Source organism: Zea mays, unplaced genomic scaffold (genome assembly GCF_902167145.1).
Source record: "Zea mays cultivar B73 unplaced genomic scaffold, Zm-B73-REFERENCE-NAM-5.0 scaffold_34, whole genome shotgun sequence".
Classification (NCBI taxonomy): Eukaryota; Viridiplantae; Streptophyta; class Magnoliopsida; order Poales; family Poaceae; genus Zea; species Zea mays.
In genome coordinates, this window is record NW_023366970.1 from 145,309 (window position 1) to 168,714 (window position 23,406).

A 23,406-nucleotide genomic window follows, 5' to 3' on the forward strand; every position below is an offset into this window, starting at 1 on the left:
TCTATCTGCATGGCCAAATTAATAATTCAAGTCACACACTCCCATAATCCGCCTTATTTTCTTTCGTAAAATTCACTTCAACTATTTGTATAAAAATACTTCGAAGTTGAAGAGAAGTATCCAAATGACATGTCTTATTTTACAATAACCCATGTTTGTAGCAATGAAATACCACAACCTACCCGATATGATATATGAGAATTAGAATTCTCTATGCTATGCCTTCCCTATAACGGACCCGAAATACCTTGCTTACGTATCATTGGAAAGTGCATTAACATAAATACGGCAGTAAGCAGAGGTAGTACAAAGGTATGTAAACTATAAAAACGAGTCAAAGTGGATTGGCCCACACTAGCACTTCCACGTAATAATTCCACTAAAGGGGACCCTATTACCGGAATAGCTTCGGGTACACCTGTAACAATTTTGACTGCCCAATAACCAATTTGATCCCAAGGCAAAGAATAACCAGTTACACCAAATGATGCAGTCAATACAGCCAAAACCACGCCTGTGACCCAAGTTAATTCACGGGGTTTTTTAAATCCACCTGTGAGATACACACGAAATACGTGCAGGATCATCATTAGAACCATCATACTTGCTGACCATCGATGAACCGATCGGATTAACCAACCAAAGTTGGCCTCCGTCATTATATATTGAACGGAGGAAAAAGCCTCTGTAACGGTCGGTCGGTAGTAAAAAGTCATAGCAAAACCGGTAGCGACTTGTACTAGAAAACAAGTAAGTGTAATTCCCCCTAAACAATAAAATATGTTGACATGAGGAGGAACATATTTACTAGTTATATCATCTGCAATTGCCTGAATCTCAAGACGTTCTTCAAACCAATCATATACTTTATTGAGATAGGTAACTAGCCCGACTCCCCCTCCGAGAACCGTATATGAAAATTTCATCTCGTACGGCTCAAGCAGAAATACACAAATTTTCAACGGATATTAGAAAAAAAGGGTTCAAAACTCCATCAGCCACGGTATTGGATCGATTTGCCTTGAAGATATGAAATAAGAAAAATCCAGAATTTCTTCTTTGTGATAATAATGCCAAAAAATCTCAAGTTGGCTCATCTGTCTTTCTTTCCCTTATGTTGATCATTAGAGGCCTCTTGACTTTTCTCTTCCCTATTTTTTATTGATTTTATTTTTTGACTAGTCAAAAAATAAAATCAAAATTTCTAGTGGTTTTCTGATAGAAATTATCTTGTTGCGATCCTATGAATCAGTTCAATTAAAACCTTAGATTCATACTAGAGCCACGATGATTCAGTCTCAAGATAAACAAAAGGCAAGGGTTCTTCGAATAAGAACCGCTTGATGATCATTTATTGAAAGAGAAAAGAGTTCTCTTTTGGGCAAACAAAATTGGAAGGAAGAAAATTTCTTTTTTTATTAAGAACTACTTCATTTTTTTTTTAAGTCTGGTTGCGAGGTCTAAATAGTGAGTATGAATCATAGTTCCTTTTTTTTTTGATCCACTCTATGTATTTCGTGTTCCAGATACTAGAATAAATAATATCTGACGAATTAGAATCATCTTGATAGAGATAACAGGCCCCTTCTATGTATTATCAATAGGATCAATTCTAACAAGTCACACACTCATATTCCAGAGATACCAAAACAAAAAAATCCACGGTCGAACTACCAGAATGTCTAGAAATGTGGAGCTTAAAGTAGAAAGGCTTTTTTTGGATGGAAAAACTATGAAGTCATAGTTTTAGTTAGTAGAAACCTAATTCGTTAAAATTCCGTCCAGTAAAACAGAAGAATTATAAATTTCTAAAATTATAGATAGGAATATCGCGAATAAAGCCATTGCGACCCCCATAAAAGGAGTAGTCCCCCAACCCGGAGCAACTTTCCCATATTCCGAATTCAAGGGTTTCAATAAACTACCTGCGCCAGTCCGTTTTGGCTTAGGTCTAGAACTATCTTCAACGGTTTGTGTAGCCATAAATTCTATTTAATCATTGGTGTTGACTTTGTATACTATTCCGTTGTAGTTGTAAATACACGATCTTTTCATAGATCCATTGTAATCTTGAAATTCTATAAAAATGGAAACAGCAACTTTAGTCGCCATCTCCATATCTGGTTTACTTGTAAGCTTTACTGGGTATGCCTTATATACCGCGTTTGGGCAACCCTCTCAACAATTAAGAGATCCATTCGAAGAACATGGGGACTAATTGAAGTAAGAAGTCTCCCCTCCGGGGGACTTCTTACTTCAATTAAATTATTTCATTTCTTAGTCGGAACCTTAGGTGGTTCTCGGAAGAAGATAGCGAAAAAAATTATCCCTAAAGTCGAAACTAAAAGGAACGTATAAACCAATGCTTCCATAGATTCGATCCTGGTTTATTTACAATTATAACTTCCACACCTATTCACTTATCATTTGGGATCATTTCCCATATAAAAAAAGAAAAAGAGTCAAAGAAAGGACAGGAGATGTTCCTCATGTCAAATCAAACAAAAAATGGAGGTGAAAGATACCATAGCAATGTGGTATCAGGCTGCCTGTCTCCTTGTAGTTGGATCTCCAACTTTTTGGAATGTTCCAAATTCCACTTGAGCATCCAAGTCTGGATCAATACCAGCAAAAACATCTCGGAACAAGGTTCGAGCGCCATGCCAAATGTGTCCGAAAAAGAAGAGCAAAGCAAAGGTAGCATGACCAAAAGTGAACCAACCCCTTGGACTGCTGCGAAAAACACCATCTGATTTCAAAGTAGCTCGATCTAATTCAAAAATTTCCCCTAATTGAGCACGCCGCGCATATTTTTTTACAGTAGCAGGATCAGAATAACTTACTCCATTAAGTTCGCCACCATAGAACTCCACCGTTACGCCTACTTGTTCAACACTATATTTGGATTCTGCTCTTCTAAAAGGAACGTCCGCTCTCACAATTCCCTCTTCATCTACCAAAACGACCGGAAATGTTTCAAAAAAAGTAGGCATACGACGTACAAAAAGCTCGCGTCCTTCTTTATCTCTAAAGACGGGATGTCCTAACCATCCAACAGCTATGCCATCCCCATTGTCCATTGAGCCTGCTCTGAATAATCCCCCCTTTGCCGGATTATTACCAATATAATCATAAAAGGCTAATTTTTCGGGAATTTTAGACCAAGCTTCTGATAAACTAAGATTTTCGGCTAACCCATCGCTAACTCTTCGATATATTTCTTGCTGAAAGTATCCCTGATCCCACTGATAACGAGTAGGCCCAAATAATTCGATTGGGGTAGTTGCTGATCCATACCACATAGTTCCGGCAACTACGAAAGCAGCAAAAAAAACAGCAGCGATACTACTGGAAAGTACAGTTTCAATATTGCCCATACGTAACCCTTTGTATAGACGTTGAGGCGGACGGACACTTAGATGGAATAGGCCCGCTAATATGCCCAAAGTACCCGCAGCAATATGATGCGAAGCTATTCCTCCCGGAACGAAAGGATCAAAACCTTCTGCACCCCACGCAGGATTTACAGCTTGTACTTTTCCAGTGAGTCCGTAAGGATCGGACACCCATATCCCAGGGCCATATAAACCCGTTACATGAAATGCACCAAAGCCAAAACAAGCCACCCCTGCAAGAAATAAATGAATTCCAAAGATCTTGGGCAAATCCAAAGAAGGTTTTCCCGTCCGCTCATCACAGAATATTTCTAGGTCCCAATATACCCAATGCCAGATAGCTGCCAAGAAACACAAGCCAGAAAACACAATATGCGCACCTGCCACACCTTCATAACTCCAAATACCCGGATTCGTTACAGTTCCTCCTGAAATACTCCAACCACCCCACGAATTCGTTATTCCTAAACGAGTCATGAAGGGGATGACGAACATACCTTGTCTCCACATTGGATCCAGAACAGGATCAGAGGGATCAAAAACCGCTAATTCGTATAAAGCCATCGAACCAGCCCAACCAGAAACTAGAGCTGTGTGCATTATATGCACCGAAAGCAATCGACCCGGATCATTCAATACGACAGTATGAACACGATACCAAGGCAAACCCATGGAAATACCCCTTTAGCAAAGAAAAATAGACACGATGTCGCTTTATTTTATCGCATTGGAAAAGACTATCCATACTTATTCTATGTACCTAACCCTTCTAGGGGATTCTATGTCAGAAAGCGTGAATATTTATTTCATTCCATTAAAAATAACAAGCCAATTCTGTTTGTAAGAAGAAAGAGAAGCAGATCTATTCTATACTCGATAAGTGCCAATATGCAATGGGTAGCTTGGGCTATTTGGAAAAACGAAGAATAGATCCTTCATCCCTCTTTGTTTATCATTCAAATCACGGATTCTTTTTTCTTTATTCAATCTGTTTTACCTTCCTTATATGTAGAATATTTCAATCTATGTATTAATAGAATCTATAGTATTCTTATAGAATAAGAAAAAAAAAATGAAGATAATAAACTGCGGATTCTTTCTTTCTCTTCCATTCTTACGTTTCCATATTAAAGTGTAGTTTTTTTACTTAAATTTAATAATATTAATCTAATATGCCCATTGGTGTTCCAAAAGTACCTTACCGGATTCCCGGAGATGAAGAAGCGACTTGGGTTGACTTATACAATGTTATGTATCGAGAAAGGACACTTTTTTTAGGTCAAGAGATTCGTTGCGAGATCACAAATCATATTACAGGTCTGATGGTATATCTCAGTATAGAAGATGGAAATAGCGATATTTTTTTGTTTATAAACTCCCCTGGCGGGTGGCTAATCTCAGGAATGGCGATTTTTGATACGATGCAAACGGTGACACCTGATATATATACAATATGCCTCGGAATAGCCGCGTCCATGGCCTCCTTCATTCTGCTTGGAGGAGAACCCACCAAGCGTATAGCATTCCCTCACGCTAGGATTATGCTTCACCAACCTGCTAGTGCTTATTATCGGGCAAGGACACCAGAATTTTTACTAGAAGTGGAAGAGTTACACAAAGTTCGCGAAATGATCACAAGGGTTTATGCACTAAGAACAGGCAAGCCTTTTTGGGTTGTATCCGAAGACATGGAAAGGGATGTTTTTATGTCAGCAGACGAAGCCAAAGCTTATGGACTTGTCGATATTGTAGGGGATGAAATGATTGACGAGCACTGCGATACTGATCCAGTGTGGTTTCCAGAAATGTTTAAGGATTGGTAGTGGGTGGATTTCTTGTAAATTTATCTCAAACCTAAATTCGGGTTTTATGCTATAGAAAATAGAAATACTTCATGATGATGAATCATCAGGTTAAGATCGATCTAAACCAATCCATTTTATATATACATACGACATGCCAACGGTTAAACAACTTATTAGAAATGCAAGACAGCCAATACGAAATGCTAGAAAATCGGCCGCGCTTAAGGGATGTCCTCAGCGTCGAGGAACATGTGCTAGGGTGTATGTGCGACTCGTTCAGATCATGAGTTCAAACAAATAATAAAATTTTTGAAGTATCCATGATCGGTACCAATGAATAGGATAGAGAAGCTCTATCCTAGATTTCTATGGTATATGGAATTTATGGTTTCCTTTGGTGCAAATCCAATCATCTAGATTGGAAGAAGCAATTCCCCCATTGGTAACAAATGGTTATCCATTAAGCGGAGGAAATAGTAATAAAAAGAAAAAGGCTTATGCTCCTTTATCTTAAAAGAACGGACTAAAGGGTCAGCTACTTAGCCAACTTTCATAATTAAATACCGTCACTGTATGAATAACTCTTATTGTGAAAAGAGTTATTTACTCTATAATGGATAGGTAGAGCCAAAGAATGTGAACTATACAAGTTCACAATACCTTTTGATGAAAGAAAGGGCTCCGGTGTATAGAGAGGGCCTCGCCGTTTAAAAGGGAACCATAAAAACGATGGAACCCACTGTTTTTTTAGTATCGTTAGAATTTGTTATTTCTATGCGAAATAACTAAATAGAATAAAAAATCGTGGTTGGGAAGGTTATAGTAGCAAAAGCCATTGGAATTAATATTTTATATATCGGAATAATCCGTTTAGTTATTAATGGGAAAAAAGAGGGTTAAAAGAAGAGAAATCATTAGTTATTCATTAAGGTTAATTTGATTCAATGACCAGAGTTCCGCGAGGATATATAGCTCGGAGACGACGAACAAAAATGCGTTCATTTGCCTCAAACTTTAGGGGGGCTCATTTAAGACTTAATCGAGTGATTACTCAACAAGTAAGAAGAGCTTTTGTTTCTTCTCATCGAGATAGAGGCAGGCAAAAGAGGGATTTTCGTCGTTTGTGGATCACTCGGATAAACGCAGCAACACGGGTATATAACGTATTCAATAGTTATAGTAAATTAATACACAATCTGTCCAAGAAGGAATTGATTCTTAATCGTAAAATGCTTGCACAAGTAGCTGTATCAAATCCAAATAATCTTTACACGATTTCCAATAAAATAAGGATCATCAATTAAAGGATAAAAAAGTAATATACAGGAATAATTAAAACCGAATTCCCGGAGAGGGAACTCCGGGAAGATACAATAAATTAAGATTAAGTGGTAGGAATCGACGAGCATGTTGCAATAAATAAAAAAACTATTTATTTTTTCCCATTTTTCTTTCTTATAACAAACACAAGAATCCAAATTGGATTACTTTACTTTATATATGAGTCTGAGTCTTTCGAATAAAACATCAACAATCGGAACTTAAGTTTCGATTGTTGTTTCTTAAATTCTGGTTGGAGTTTCTTAAGTTTCGATTGGAATTGAACTTTTGTGTTAATTGAGGAATATGTCTATTTTTTCTGTGTCTAGGACCAGTAATTATTGAAATTGCCTGGGCTTGAAATTGCTTCTCATTCTCATAGTTACGAAATGGTAAGAAAGATAAAATACGAGCCTGTTTTATAGCAAGAGTAATTAATCGTTGTTGTTTCAAGGTTAATCTATTTATTCGTCTAGATAATATTTTTCCTTGTTCACTAATAAATCGATTAATTAAACTCATGTTTCTATAATCAATTCGATCCCCCGGGCCTATTCGAGAACGCCTACGAAAAGGTTGTTTGGATTTACGAAAAGGTTGCTTAGATTTACGAAAAGGTTGTTTGAATTTACGAAAAGGTTGCTTAGATTTATGAAAAGTTTGTTTGGATTTACGAAAGGGTTGCTTAGATTTACGAAAAGGTTGTTTAGATATATACATGATTTATTCCTTATTTTAAAATTTGAAAAAAAAAAATGGATTTCTTTCTTTTATTAATTTTTGATCCAGAACCAGAAGAAGTAGTCTTTCTTTGGTCCATATATTATTTGATTAAATCAAAATATACTATATAAATTGATTAAATCAAAATATACTATATAAAAATATAAAAAATCCAAATATATAAAAATAAAAACCCTCTATACATATGAAATAATATCTACCTAAAATCAGATGAGTTGATTTGTATTTAGTATTCTATCTATGTTCTATATATTTAATAAGAAGTTCTTACTCTTTCTGTTCTTTGGAAAAATCGAACACACGATGCTCCTATTTCTTTATTTCATTATGAGTGGTATGCTTGCGACAATAACGACAAAATTTTCTTAATTCTAATTGTCCGGGCGTATTGTGGCGATTCTTTTGAGTACTATATCTAGAAATCCCCGTCGATTCCTTATTGGTACCCTTTCGAACACAACTAATACATTCCAAAATAACTCGGATTCTAACATCTTTGCCCTTGGCCATGAACCTCCTTTCCTTTTTGGATCGACTTAACTTAATTCTTATACCTATTCTTTTATTCTTCTATTTTGGATCCAAAGAAAAGAAGAAGAATAAAATCCATAGAAGTTCCTAACTAAAAATGTGATTTCTAAAGATTTTGTTGTAATTCTTCGAATTATCGAACAAATCCAATCCAATAGAATACAAAATTTTTGAAATTCGTAAATTAAGTAATAAAACATAGAGAAATAATTAAAGAATACAATCCTTATCCATCTTTTCTTTCTTTTTGCTTCATATACTAAAAAAGAATTCAAAAAGGGGAAATTTTCGTCATGTCACGAAGAATTCTATCTCTCGCATAGGAATAACTAGAATTAAAAAAAAGGGAATGACAAAGCATCTGGGAATAAACGATTGATTTCTATCAATAAACCTGCTAAAGCCCCAAACCATAGAGTACTTAGCACGGGTGCTACAGAGAGATATGTTTTTATATCCCGCATTGAAAATCCTCCTTCCGTATTGGAATACATATATGATCAGATACTCTTGCCCAAGATCCTTTGTATTTCTTTTGTTTAGGCGAAATTCCTAACTAAAAAAACAAAATAAATATTATATATATATAGAATGAACCGTATAGACGAGATTTTCCTATCCCTAAAAAAGATGACCCCTTCTTCCTATACATTACTAAGGAATAGTAGTCTTTCTTTTATAGGTGAAATTTGACTGGATTTTAGTTTATACCCCTTCCTTGATTATATGAGACCAAAAACAAGAAATGACAAGAAAGTTCTATATGGATAAAGAAATAGAAGAAAATTACGATGTGGAAAACAAGAAAGGAATTGTGTACAATGGCATTGTACAACAATTTGGAAAAGGGATGTAGCGCAGCTTGGTAGCGCGTTTGTTTTGGGTACAAAATGTCACAGGTTCAAATCCTGTCATCCCTACCTATTAATTCTCTCTTCGTTATGGGCAGTAGTGGGGAGATCGATTAAAGTGGGTATAACTTGAATTTGTGGATACTATACGGACGTGAGACACGTTAGGAATAGAAAAGGATTTTCTTTTTTTTTTTGTTTTGAAAGCGCTCTTAGTTCAGTTTGGTAGAACGCGGGTCTCCAAAACCCGATGTCGTAGGTTCAAATCCTACAGAGCGTGATTCCATATATCTTATGTCGAAACTAAAATAACTTAAAAAAAAACAAAGTAGAATTGCAACTCCAATTTGACCTCCTCCAGACCAGAGAGGAGGTCAATCAAAAAAGAAATATTACTCAATCAAAGATCCAACTGATCCCCACGCCTGTATTGCAAATACGCAGTCACGAATAATCCCGCTAAAGTAATAGGAATTAGGCCTAAGACGATTCCAAATAGAAAAACTTCAATCATTTCGATTTGTTCGAGGGGATAAAAAAAGAGGTACGATCTATCTCTAAATAATAGTCTAAACTACCCACGAATCTCAATGACCAAGAAAAGAATTGGTAATTAGTGTGGAAAAGAGTCTAGAATACCAAGAATCCAAAAGAAAGATTCTTCTATTCAATTCATTTCAAATAAGACGTATCTTGTTCAAGCTAATAAATAGAGCTGGGGTTATAGTTAAAGCAGCCAGTAGAAAACCGAAATAACTAGTTATAGTAAGCATGAAGGGGTTCAATTCCATTTTTTTTACTACACTACATATGTTGGTAAAGCACTTACCTAAGTTTAAGTTATGGAAAATTCATAATTCATCGGTTATTTTAGATAATACTAAAAAACAAGATAGAGTGAGATACAGAAGTGTAAAAAAAAGAGAAAATCGATTCATCAGACGGAACATGAGTCCCTAATTCCGAATCAAGAGATTTGTTGTGGAATCTGTCAGTTAAGTAAACTAATAATATTAAGAACTAGATCATCTAACCCCATTGAAAAATGAAATTGGATTTTCGGGAGAATTTTGGAATAAAAGATAAATAAAGAATTGAATTTGAAAAAAAAAAAAAAAATTCTTTCTATTTCGGATTCGGATTATTTCTTTTTTAATAGGATGGATTTCATCCTCTTTTTGGAGCAAATTTTAACTCATTGTATTCCATATGGAATAAGAGGAGAAGAAAAGCATTCCACGACCCCCGAGGGGCCCCCTCAAAAAGGGAACTATTCCTAAAATTTACTTTTTTTTATTTATTTTTATTCGTTTTTTGAACCCCAACAAAAGTGGATTCAAAGTTACTTCAATTATCCTTTTCTTTTAAGTTCTTCTTGTAAAGTTCCATGCTTGCTGTTTGGTCAAGAAAATTAGACCTAATCCAACAAACAAGACAAGGATTGATTACGAATCTTGATTCTTCAAAGAATGTATTCCGTTTCTTTCATAACGGATTATCCGCTATTCGATTTTCTATTTATTAGATATTATTTTATGCTAACCAATTAAATTCCTTTAACTAAAAAGGGATCGATTTTGCATATACTTATCTTTGTATTGCGTCAATATGAGAATATCCTTCCTAAATTCTTTATCTTATTAATCATTAACTTAGATTTTCCCAAGATCTTGGCCGCTATTCCAAATTAAATTATTCTACTATTCCGAAGACAATGAAAATAAGTAGGACCCAAAAAATTGTGGGGTTCTATTGATGCCTTGAATAACATGTAATTTTCCTATAGACAAGGAACAAAAAAGAGAAAAAAGGAATTCTGTTTCGGGACCAAGCAAAACTGGATTGCTGTGCCATAGGAAGGATAGCTATACTAATTCGGTATACTCAAAATACACCTTTGGTACAAAATTGACAATCTCACAAGGATGAAATATCAGTAATTTTCTATTTACTGGTGGATCCCATCTTTTACGGAATCAATTCCTTTTTTGAATAAAAATTTTGGGAGCTCAGCATGTCTGGAAGCACGGGAGAACGTTCTTTTGCTGATATTATTACCAGTATTCGATACTGGGTTATTCATAGCATTACTATACCTTCCCTATTCATTGCGGGTTGGTTATTTGTCAGTACGGGTTTAGCTTATGACGTGTTTGGAAGTCCTCGACCAAACGAGTATTTCACGGAAAGCCGACAAGGAATTCCATTAATAACCGACCGTTTTGATTCTTTAGAACAACTAGATGAATTTAGTAGATCCTTTTAGGAGGCCCCCAATGACCATAGATCGAACCTATCCTATTTTTACAGTGCGATGGCTGGCTGTTCACGGATTAGCTGTACCCACGGTTTTTTTCTTGGGATCAATATCAGCAATGCAGTTCATCCAACGATAAACCAAATTCCAACTATAGAACTATGACACAATCAAACCCGAATGAACAAAATGTTGAATTGAATCGTACCAGTCTATACTGGGGTTTATTACTCATTTTTGTACTTGCTGTTTTATTTTCCAATTACTTCTTCAATTGAGAGAAAGAAAGAGAGTAGTAAGAATTCTCTTATCCCATTTGGAAGGATACCATCTTTATAACTATCCATGACTGTTTTTGTCTCTAGCATGACCACTTGAGAAAATGTGGAGGAAAGTAGGGGAAATGGCCGATACTACTGGAAGAATTCCTCTTTGGCTGATAGGTACTGTAACTGGTATTCTTGTGATTGGTTTAATAGGTGTTTTCTTTTACGGTTCGTATTCTGGATTGGGTTCATCTCTATAGTAATCGGAGGATCCAGATTGTAAACATGAAAAAGTAGGAACTTAGCGGGTCCTTACTCCCCTTTATCTGATTAGAGCGGAAAGGGCCCGCGGAATTCTTATTGTTATAACGCGGTTTTGTTCCATAATCTAGAAATTGGTTACCTATTTCTATTTGTAAAAATAACAAAGAGAAAACCTTTGCTCTGATGGTTGGAATCCCTCCATTTATTCTTTTGTTTGTTAATGATGTTAGTGAGTGAAGCAATCCATCGGTCGATTTAAAGCCCCCGCCTTTCGCCCATAAAATGGATTCACTCTTATGAAGCAACAAGAAAGAGGGGAGAGGATCCAGTATTTTATTCCATGAAGGAAGTATCCTGCAAATCGTTGATTTAGTTTAGAGTAATAAACTAATAAAACCTTAATCAAAACTACTCAACTAGCCTAAAAATCAAAACCACCCTTCCATGGGAGGGTATAGATTTTTTTTTACAAAATTTCTGTAAGTTCAAAGTTGAACTTAATTCAAAAAGTAAAGCAATTCTATTTGCTCACAAGAAATGTGTCCCCCGCCATACCTTCTTTCCCTCTGTTTGTCCACTACCGCGCCCGAACCTAAGCAAAGGAAGTCCAAAAGACAGACCCGAATAAAGAATAAATAGTAATCTTTGACAAAACAAATAAGAAGAAAAATGATTCTTACTTCGATACAAGAAGAATCGACACAAGAAAAAGGCAAAAAAGCCTTTTTCTTGTGCCCAATAGAGGATTAAGAAGACCCACAATTCCTCCTAAAAGGACTTGTTCCTTTTATTGTTCTCGTCTTTGCCTTGGATCCTCTTCTTTTGCATGAGATAGAAATAAGGAATTCCAGAAATCGAGGCTTTTTTCTCACTTGATGGTAAGAAATCCCAGGATCTAGAAATTCATTTCGTACAATTGAACCTTTTCAAACTGTTTCTTTTTGAGAACCAAAAAAACTTGTGCCAAAATAACAGATGCGAAGAAAAACAAAAGGCCTTGGACGCGCAATGGATCCTGAAGCACTATTTCTGCATCCCCCTGACCAAACCCTCCTACATTAGGATTGCTTGTTAATGGTTGATCAAGCTTGATTGATTCCCCCTCTGAAACAAGAAGTTCTGGCCCGGGAGGTATAATATCAATCACTTGGCGTCCATCCGATGCATCCACTATGGATATTTCATATCCCCCCTTTTCTTTACGTAGTATTTTTTTTACTATACCTGTTGACGTAGCATTATAGACCGTATTGTTACTCTTGCTACCGTCAGGATAGATCTGTCCCCTTCCTCGGTTTCCCCCTACATATATGGGATATTTTAAGAAATGAACGTCTTTTTTTGTAGCGGGATCGGGGGAAAGAATGGGAAAGACAATTTCACTATATTTCTTACCGGGAACAGGGCCTATCACAAGAATATTTTTTTTATTGGGACGATAACTCTGAAAAGAGAGATTTCCTATCTTTTCTTTCAACTCAGGAGAAATACGGTCGGGCGGCGCTAATTCGAATCCCTCGGGCAAAATAAGAACAGCACCCACATTCAACCCTCCCTTTTTACCATTAGCAAGAACTTGTTTCAGCTGCATATCATAAGGAATTCGAAGAACTGCTTCAAATACAGTATCAGGAAGCACTGCTTGGGGAACTTCAATATCCACAGGCTTATTAGCTAAATGGCAATTGGCACATACAATTCGTCCAGTTGCTTCCCGCGGGTTTTCATAACCCTGCTGCGCAAAAATGGGATATGCGTTTGAAATAGATGTGCGAGTTATTACGTATATCATGATCGATACAGAAATCGATCGAATCATCTGTTCCTTTAACCAAGAAAAAGTTTTTCTATTTTCCATGTCCAATCGCGGATCCCGGAATTTCTACAATAAATTAGATAGGTAGCTAAGCTAATCTAGTTCCCTATACACGAGTCTGTTGTCATTCTACTGCAATAGTTGTACTAGAATGATGAATACCTTGAGCAGGTAGAAATAGAAAGAATTTTGTTAAAAAGGAAAAGGGCTTTCTTTCTATTTCTAAAGGAAGAAAAGAAATATGCTAATTTGATTAATATTAGGAAATGAAATGAGTGAGTTTATGCTTCACTAATTGAATGATAAATGACTACAAGTGAAGGAGATAGACGGTTTAAACAAAAAAAGACCCAAAATTTCAAACACGTGTCTAGAATCACAGGAAAACTACAAACAAAAATAGTGAAAATTAGCTCGTTAGGAGCCCATCCAAGATTGTTGTAGACCCAACGAATTAGTAGTTCCCAACCGCGGGTAGAGTGAAATCCAACAAAAAAATCAGTAACTAAAAGAATAAAAAAAGCTTTTATTGAATCATTTAAGTTATAGAAAAATTCCTGAACCCAAGAATTCAAAATGACAAGTTCTTCTTTACCCAGAAAAAAAGAACCACTTAGAATAGCCAAACAGATTATATTTGTTGAGAAATGCAAAATGATATGGAGATGATCCTCATTATCTATTTTGGCCAATTGTATTATTTCCTTGTGTATTCCTATAGGAAGTTTTTGTACATGTGTCTTCGGTTTCTCTTTTATCATTTCGTCCAAGAGAAAAAGTTCCTCTAATTCTATGAATCCTTCTAGAATCCTTTTCTCTTGAATATCAGTTAAGAAAGTTTCGGATTGCCTGGTATTCCACCAATTCTTAATCCAAAGTTCCAGACATTTGTTAAAAGAGAAAGAGACTCCCCAGGGCAAAAGTACGATAAATACAAGATATAAGAAAGAAGGCAATGCTTTCTTTTTTTTCATTTTTGATCTGTAAGCTGAATATATATGATATTTCTTTTCTTTGAAGCAAAAATTCTATAACAAGGTTTGAGACCTTGTGTTTGTATCTATTTCTCTTTTTGTATACTAGTGGAATTTCATTGTATTGGGTTCTTTCTTAGATCTAAATGGAGTGGAATAGAGAAATAAAAAAAGGCCTTTCGTATAAAAATGGAAGAATAGTATGCCATATATCTCACTTGGACAAAACAAATTCGAAGCAATTTTCTCTTATCCTCGTTTGTTCCTTCCTTTACTTTAGATAAATACTCGAAAATCCCCTTACAATTGCAAAAAATTGCAATTGGTACTCAAAATACTTCAATTGGTACACGCAAGAAATAGGCCAATTCGGCAGCTTTTTGTTCAATTTCTCGTGGAGTAAAAAACTTCTCATCAGTACGAGTCAAGGGAATGACCCCCTGGCCCCGGATTTCCATATAAAGGATACGACGAGGATAAAGACCCTCTTTAACCTGAATTCTAATTGATTGGATATCCCGCACAAGGAATTGAAGGAAGATGCGACGTTTTATTCCAGGGAATCCCCAACGAAAAATGCACACTATTCCCTCTTTTCTATCGAATCGGTCATAACCACTGCCTACATTCCATAAAATAGTGCACCACAAATAGGAGCTAATGAATAGGCCCGCGATTCCGTAGAAAGACATCACGACCCCCTGTGGAAAAAAAAGAATTTGTTGAGATGGAAGTACAGATATCATATTCTTACCAAGATAACTGGAAGCCCCAACCGCTAAGAATCCTAATGAACCTAGAAAAAGAATACAGGCCCAGAAAAAATTACCTCTTTTTCGAGAACCTTTTAGAAGTTCTATCCATATGTGTTCTGATCGCCAATTCATATTAGATATACTAAATCCAGTAGCGGTCAATTGAAATTGAGAGAATAAGCTAAATGATTTTTACTTTACTTTTTTTGATTCTGAAATAGCCTTCAGTAGCTAGTACTCCTGTGAAATAATTGGTTAGATACATTGACTTTCTATTCAAAAAAAATTAGTGGATCCACTTAAAAAAAAAAACTCGCTATAGTCGGCTACGCATATGCATGCATTTATGCTCGTAGCTTATATCTGCATCCATAGACGTTTTTCATTTGTGTGTAGAAAGAGCTACATACCCTATCATATTATAGTACTTACACAAAAAAATATCTGTATTATGATCCTGGAAATACATTGAGAAAATTTGGCCCCGTCGTTTCTAGACAATCTTATTTTTCTGCACATAAAGAAATAAGGAAGTCATTGCAATTGCCGGAAATACTAAGCCTACTAAAGGTACGAAAATAGAGGGTAAGTTAAAATCTGTCATAGAATATGTGTCTCAATTCAAATTTACTATTTCTATCTATTCGAAATATATCTTAAGATTCTTATGATATAATTAAGTATATCTATTATAAGGAATATTGACTATTGTATTTTTTAGTTTACAAAATAAAGATTTTTTATAGATATAGAATAAAAAAGTATTCTATAAAATAAATGAATGGAATTGATAATAAGAAAATTGCAAAAAAGGGGAACTCAAAAGGGGAACTCATTAAAATAAAATATTTTATTTTTCTTTTCCCATTCTCATCGCCTTTCTATCCTTCTAATCGAACTTGAAATTGGATTCAAAAGAAAGCTATTGTGAAAATAAAAGAAATACCTCTTTCAGAATACCCTTTAATTTAAAAAGTAGAAGTGGAATAGAATACCCAGTTGAAGGGTAATGATCATACGTCTGTAATGCATTGTATGTCCCAGAATAGGTCCCATTCTTCTACCCTTTCCGGGTAGTCGATGGCTATTCACAGCTACTACCTTAACACCAAAGAAGAGTTCGACCCAATGCTTTATTTCTGTCTTAGTGAATCCCGATTCGACATTAAAAGTATATTGATTCTTTCCCAATAAACGAAGACTCTTTTCTGTAAATACTGCGTATTTGATTCCATTATCGTACGATAATACTATATTTTGATTTATATTTGTTTATTGTATTATACCTTTCTATATTCTAGATATATAGAATAGAAGAATCTCGATTTGTCAAGTCTCATGATCGTATCAAGATCTATTTCAATTCGGCTCAGTCTTTTTTTTTTTTAGAAAAGATTGAGCCGAATTGAATTGCAATCAATTAGAGGAATAAAGAAGAATTACTGCATTTCTTAACTTATTTTTTCTCTTTCTATTTTGCTTTTTTTTTTATTTTATATGGTATCCATCGCTTTGAAACCATCAAATTTGATCTCCTTCCATATTTCACAAGCTGCGGCTAGTTCAGCACTCCATTTGCAAGCTGCTTTGATAATTTCATTACCTTCACGAGCAAGATCGCGCCCTTCGTTACGAGCTTGTACACAGGCTTCTAAAGCCACACGATTAGCTGCTGCACCAGGTGCATTTCCCCAAGGATGTCCTAAAGTTCCTCCACCAAATTGTAATACGGAATCATCTCCAAAGATTTCGGTCAGAGCTGGCATATGCCAAACATGAATACCCCCAGAAGCCACCGGTATAACACCTGGCATGGATACCCAGTCCTGAGTGAAAAAGATACCGCGAGAACGATCTTTTTCAATAAAATCATCGCGCAATAAATCAACAAAACCTAAAGTTATTTCGCGTTCCCCTTCTAACTTACCTACTACTGTACCGGAGTGGATATGATCTCCCCCCGACATACGCAATGCTTTAGCTAATACACGGAAATGCATACCATGATTTTTCTGTCTATCAATAACTGCATGCATTGCTCGGTGAATGTGAAGAAGTAGGCCGTTGTCGCGGCAATAATGAGACAAAGTAGTATTTGCGGTGAATCCTCCTGTTAAGTAGTCATGCATTACAATAGGAACCCCTAATTCCCTTGCAAATACAGCTCTCTTAATCATTTCTTCGCATGTACCTGCAGTCGCATTCAAGTAATGCCCCTTGATTTCACCAGTTTCGGCTTGTGCTTTATAAATTGCTTCGGCACAAAAGACAAAACGGTCTCTCCAGCGCATAAATGGTTGTGAGTTTACGTTTTCATCATCTTTGGTAAAATCAAGTCCACCGCGTAGACACTCATAACACGCTCTACCGTAATTTTTTGCGGATAATCCCAATTTTGGTTTAATAGTACATCCCAATAAAGGACGACCGTACTTGTTCAACTTATCCCTTTCAACTTGGATACCGTGAGGCGGACCTTGGAAAGTTTTTGAATAAGCAGGGGGAATTCGTAGATCCTCCAAACGTAGAGCGCGTAAGGCTTTGAAACCAAATACGTTACCCACAATGGAAGTAAACATGTTAGTAACAGAACCCTCTTCAAATAGGTCTAATGGATAAGCTACATAACAGATATATTGATCTGGGTCCCCAGGAACGGGCTCGATGTGATAGCATCGTCCTTTGTAACGATCAAGACTGGTAAGTCCATCAGTCCAAACAGTTGTCCATGTACCAGTAGAAGATTCCGCAGCTACTGCAGCTCCTGCTTCTTCAGGCGGAACCCCGAGCTGAGGAGTTACTCGGAATGCTGCCAAGATATCAGTATCCTTGGTTTCGTACTCCGGGGTGTAGTAAGTCAATTTATAATCCTTAACACCAGCTTTAAATCCAACACTTGCTTTAGTTTCTGTTTGTGGTGACATAAGTCCCTCCCTACAACTCATGAATTAAGAATTCTCACAACGACAGGGTCTACTCGATATGGATTAGGCGTAAATGAAACCTTTGCAAAAATCTAAAAAAAAAGATATTTAATTAATATCAACTCATTAAATAAAAAAAGGAGTATGCTTAAGTTAATGAATATGTTTCATTCATATATAATGTGTACACCCTGTGTACGTTCTATCCTATAGGAATTTTACTATAGGAATTCGATAGGAAGGAATTCGATAGGAATTGAGTTGTTGTTATGGTAAGTTAACACGGTTCGTTATTAAACCGTGGATTTGATTCACCAAATCCATCATTATTGTATACTCTTTGATAGATATAGCGCAACCCAAACCCTAATCTTTATTTTACAATTTTTAAAGTTCTTCCCCTTTGATATTTTGAATCTAAATACCTAAATACTAAGAAAATTCTCTGTTGACAGCAATCTATGCTTCACAGTAGTATATATTTTGTATATCGAAGTCCTAGATAGGAAAGTAGAGTAGGCACAGATCCTTCACAAAAGGCGAAATTTATATGAAAAAAATGGATTGAACTTTCCAACGGATTCATTCCATAAGTAAACGATTGAATGGGATTCGCTTGGGCAACGAAATCAAGTGCGAGTCCCCTTTTCTTTTTTATTGAATTAACTAATTCATTTCCTTTTGACTTTTGGATTTTTGGATATTTTTTTTGATTTGGCATTATTCAACAAGAAAAAAAATTTCGACAAATTCCTTTTTTTTTGAAAATTATGTGATAATTATGAGAACCAATCCTACTACTTCGCGTCCCGGGATTTCCACAATTGAAGAAAAAAGCGTAGGGCGTATTGATCAAATTATTGGACCCGTGCTGGATATCACTTTTCCCCCGGGCAAGTTGCCTTATATTTATAATGCTTTGATAGTCAAGAGTCGAGACACTGCCGATAAGCAAATTAATGTGACTTGTGAGGTACAACAATTATTAGGAAATAATCGAGTTAGAGCTGTGGCTATGAGTGCTACAGAGGGGTTGATGAGAGGAATGGAAGTGATTGACACGGGAACTCCTCTCAGTGTTCCAGTCGGTGGAGCTACTCTCGGACGAATTTTTAACGTTCTTGGGGAGCCTATTGACAATTTGGGTCCTGTGGATACTAGTGCAACATTTCCTATTCATAGATCTGCGCCTGCCTTTATCGAGTTAGATACGAAATTATCTATCTTTGAAACAGGTATTAAGGTGGTCGATCTTTTAGCTCCCTATCGACGTGGAGGAAAAATCGGACTGTTTGGGGGGGCAGGAGTAGGTAAAACAGTACTCATCATGGAATTAATCAATAACATTGCTAAAGCTCATGGAGGCGTATCCGTATTTGGCGGAGTAGGGGAACGGACTCGTGAAGGAAATGATCTTTATATGGAAATGAAGGAATCCGGAGTAATTAATGAAAAAAATATTGAGGAATCAAAGGTAGCTCTAGTCTATGGCCAAATGAATGAACCGCCGGGAGCTCGTATGAGAGTTGGTTTAACTGCCCTAACTATGGCAGAATATTTCCGAGATGTTAATAAGCAAGACGTGCTTTTATTCATCGATAATATCTTTCGTTTTGTTCAAGCAGGATCGGAAGTATCCGCCTTATTAGGCAGAATGCCCTCCGCAGTGGGTTATCAACCTACCCTTAGTACAGAAATGGGTTCTTTGCAAGAAAGAATTACTTCTACCAAAAAGGGATCTATAACTTCGATCCAAGCAGTTTATGTACCTGCAGACGATTTGACCGACCCTGCTCCTGCCACAACATTTGCACATTTGGACGCTACTACCGTACTTTCCAGAGGATTAGCTTCCAAGGGTATTTATCCCGCAGTGGATCCTTTAGATTCAACCTCAACTATGTTACAGCCTCGGATTGTTGGCAACGAACATTATGAAACTGCGCAAAGAGTTAAGGAAACTTTACAACGTTACAAAGAACTTCAGGACATTATCGCAATTCTTGGATTGGATGAATTATCGGAGGAGGATCGTTTAACTGTAGCAAGAGCACGAAAAATCGAGCGGTTCTTATCACAACCGTTCTTTGTGGCAGAAGTTTTTACCGGTTCTCCAGGAAAGTATGTTGGTCTTGCAGAAACAATTAGGGGATTTCAACTAATCCTTTCCGGAGAATTAGACGGCCTACCCGAACAGGCTTTTTATTTAGTGGGGAACATCGATGAAGCTAGCACGAAAGCTATAAACTTAGAAGAGGAGAGCAAATTGAAGAAATGAAATTAAATCTTTATGTACTGACTCCTAAACGAATTATTTGGGATTGTGAAGTGAAAGAAATCATTTTATCTACTAATAGTGGCCAAATTGGTGTATTACCAAACCACGCCCCCATTAACACAGCTGTAGATATGGGTCCTTTGAGAATACGCCTCCTGAACGACCAATGGTTAACGGCGGTTCTGTGGAGTGGTTTTGCAAGAATAGTTAATAATGAGATCATCATTTTAGGAAATGATGCAGAACTGGGTAGTGACATTGATCCAGAAGAAGCTCAACAGGCACTTGAAATAGCCGAAGCTAACTTGAGTAAAGCTGAAGGTACGAAAGAATTGGTTGAAGCGAAGCTAGCTCTCAGACGAGCTAGGATACGAGTCGAGGCTGTCAATTGGATTCCCCCATCCAATTGAAGACAATCCAAAGATTTCGTTGATACAAAGAAAAAGGAAAGAAGGGTAGAAAAAGTTATTAGATAGCGAAGCGAAGTAAGTCCAATGCTATCTAGTAATTTTTCTACCTACCTACCTACTATTGGATTTGAACCAATGACTCCCGCCGTATGAAAGCAATACTCTAACCACTGAGTTAAGTAGGCAATTTATCACCACAAAAGAAGCCCCATTACTTCGATCGATTATAGATTGAATCCTTTTTATAAGCAATACCGCTCCGTTATTGGTATGTTTATGTTATATAGTAAACGGATCAAAGGGATATCCTCTGGCATTAGAGAATATTCATCTTGACAAGAAATTATCTATATGTTAAGATATCTCTGACAAGGGCTATAGCTCAGTTCGGTAGAGCAACTCGTTTACACGTGCGCCAATGCTTTTCAAGGGAACTTTTTATGCAATGAACATAATTGACCTTGTTGCAAAATCAATGTCTTACTTCATGGATTCGAAAGAATAGAAGAACAGTAGCCTGACAATGACAAACAGCTGGTTCAGTCCGATTCAGGTGCCAATTAAGGTGCTTACTCAAATAGAACTCCTATTGATTTGCTAGTTGATAAGGTAAATATCCAGCCCACTCAATGCTAGGCGTAATGAGGATAAGGGCCTCCAAAAAACTTCTTTTCGTTCTATGAACTTTAAGGTGTATGAAGTCTCATAGTAAACTCTTGCAGCGGAACGATAGAGACTCCATTTCACTTAGGTTGATTTAATTTAGGCCGGAGGCAGACCTAAGTCAAGGTAATCCTCCTTTGAAACACTTTGGTATTGTTCCTAGATAGATCATAAGACAAATAATCAATCAGAGCACAGGGAGCCATCTTATTATCTTTCCCTAAAGAAAAACTATGGCGAATTAACTGATCTTTACATTAGTTGATGAAAGAGCCCAATGCAGAAAAATGCATGTTGGGTCTTTGAAACAGTTCGAATCATTTCGATAATAATCTGTTTGATCTGTTTTACCGAGAAGGTCTACGGTTCGAATCCGTATAGCCCTAATATATACGTCTTTTTTCCATTTTAGGATGGATATCTTATGTTTCCTTTAGTATAGTTTTCTTTTCCTTATTTAGTACTTGTTTATAGACTCGACGGTCGATTGCGCCATAGAATAGAGATAAAAGCATTACCATAGGCTCATTCATCGAAACGCAAATCAGAGAGACAGGAAAAGAAAAAAGAATTTTGATCAAATCAATAGAAGGAAGGATCCCTTACCTGATTTGAATTTCATCCTCCTTTAAATAGGATATGCTCTAAGTCTTCCCATACTTTCCTATAATGACTGCAACGATTTTCTCCATTTTGCGAATTCCTATTTTATTTGAAGTATATTACTATCATATACATTATCTAAATCGATCCACTTTAAATAAAATAGAAAAAATCGAAAGAAAAAAAAAAAGAAAGAGTAAATAATAAAACAGGATATTCTGTTTCATAATTCTGAAATAGAGTTCTTTTTTTTAGTATTACTCCTCATTAGGATGTATATATTAATCATCCTATTTTAATATATATTAATCATCCTATTTTAATTAGGTTCTAATCCAATTAGTAGTAAGTATTTTCTTTTTTATTTAATAGTCTCTGACTATCATTAAATAAAGGGTAGAGCAATTCTTTTTTCTAGAGATTCTAGAGAAAGTGAGACAAAGTGAAGCGAAAGAGTTTTCTTTGTATAAGAATTAGGTCTATATCATATCTAAATAGAAGGGAAATCAAAAAGAAGGGAAGTGGGGATTACATTGGATGAATCCTTAAGGAAGACATATCACAAAAGAAATAAAGGCTAAAGTAAGCGCTCCTTGCCTTTGGTTTGAGCAAAACAGATTCTTGTTTCACCGAGGAAAAGAGAGAAGTTCTGGATAAATTGACAATGTCAACTTGAATTGACTAATTCAGTTCCGCCTATTCCACATTAATGGGAGTACATTTATGTTTCTGCTTCACGAATATGATATTTTTTGGACATTTCTAATAATAGCAAGCCTTATTCCTATTTTGGTATTTTGGATTTCAGGACTTTTAGCCCCGGTTAGTGAAGGACCAGAGAAGCTTTCTAGTTATGAATCGGGTATAGAACCCATGGGGGGGGCTTGGTTACAATTCCGAATACGCTATTACATGTTTGCGCTAGTTTTTGTTGTTTTTGATGTGGAAACAGTCTTTCTCTACCCTTGGGCAATGAGTTTCGACGTATTGGGTGTATCCGTTTTTATCGAAGCTTTCATTTTTGTGCTTATCCTAGTTGTTGGTTTAGTTTATGCATGGCGAAAAGGAGCCTTGGAATGGTCTTAACTGAATATTCAGAAAAAAAAAAAAAAGAAGGAAAAGATTCCATTGAGACAATTATGAGTTTGATTGAGTTTCCGTTACTCGACCAAACAAGTTCCAATTCCGTTATTTCAACTACACCAAACGATCTTTCAAATTGGTCAAGACTCTCAAGTTTATGGCCCCTTCTATATGGTACCAGTTGTTGTTTCATTGAATTTGCTTCATTAATAGGCTCACGATTCGACTTTGATCGTTATGGATTGGTACCAAGATCAAGTCCTAGACAAGCGGACCTAATTTTAACAGCTGGTACGGTAACAATGAAAATGGCTCCATCTTTAGTGCGATTATATGAGCAAATGCCTGAACCGAAATACGTCATTGCTATGGGAGCCTGTACTATTACAGGGGGCATGTTCAGTACAGATTCCTATAGTACTGTTCGAGGAGTTGATAAGTTAATTCCTGTGGACGTCTACCTGCCG

At 36.3% G+C, this 23,406-nt stretch overlaps 3 protein-coding genes and 2 non-coding genes across 5 annotated transcripts; 3 read left to right on the forward strand and 2 right to left on the reverse strand.

Annotated features, from left to right (window-relative positions):
- Positions 1-1,147: 1,147 nt before the first annotated feature.
- Positions 1,148-22,310, reverse strand: LOC118474851 (ribulose bisphosphate carboxylase large chain). The gene has a single exon (XM_035963790.1). It carries the CDS (start codon positions 17,921-17,923, stop codon positions 16,472-16,474), a length of 1,452 nt encoding a protein of 483 aa, XP_035819683.1. The 5' UTR covers positions 17,924-22,310; the 3' UTR covers positions 1,148-16,471.
- On the forward strand, positions 8,642-8,715 carry TRNAP-UGG (transfer RNA proline (anticodon UGG)). Its single transcript has one exon. It is a non-coding gene; the product is annotated as a tRNA-Pro (tRNA).
- On the reverse strand, positions 8,833-14,992 carry LOC118474852 (cytochrome f). Its single transcript, XM_035963791.1, has 3 exons — positions 12,114-14,992; positions 11,989-12,025; positions 8,833-11,787 (listed from the first exon to the last, which is right to left on the reverse strand). The coding sequence occupies exon 1, from the start codon at positions 13,289-13,291 to the stop codon at positions 12,329-12,331; it is 963 nt and encodes a 320-aa protein (XP_035819684.1). The 5' UTR covers positions 13,292-14,992; the 3' UTR covers positions 8,833-11,787; positions 11,989-12,025; positions 12,114-12,328.
- TRNAW-CCA (transfer RNA tryptophan (anticodon CCA)) lies at positions 8,853-8,926 on the forward strand. Its single transcript has one exon. It is a non-coding gene; the product is annotated as a tRNA-Trp (tRNA).
- On the forward strand, positions 18,653-23,367 carry LOC118474850 (ATP synthase subunit beta, chloroplastic). The gene has a single exon (XM_035963788.1). The coding sequence runs from the start codon at positions 18,684-18,686 to the stop codon at positions 20,178-20,180; it is 1,497 nt and encodes a 498-aa protein (XP_035819681.1). The 5' UTR covers positions 18,653-18,683; the 3' UTR covers positions 20,181-23,367.
- The last annotated feature ends 39 nt before the right edge of the window (positions 23,368-23,406 follow it).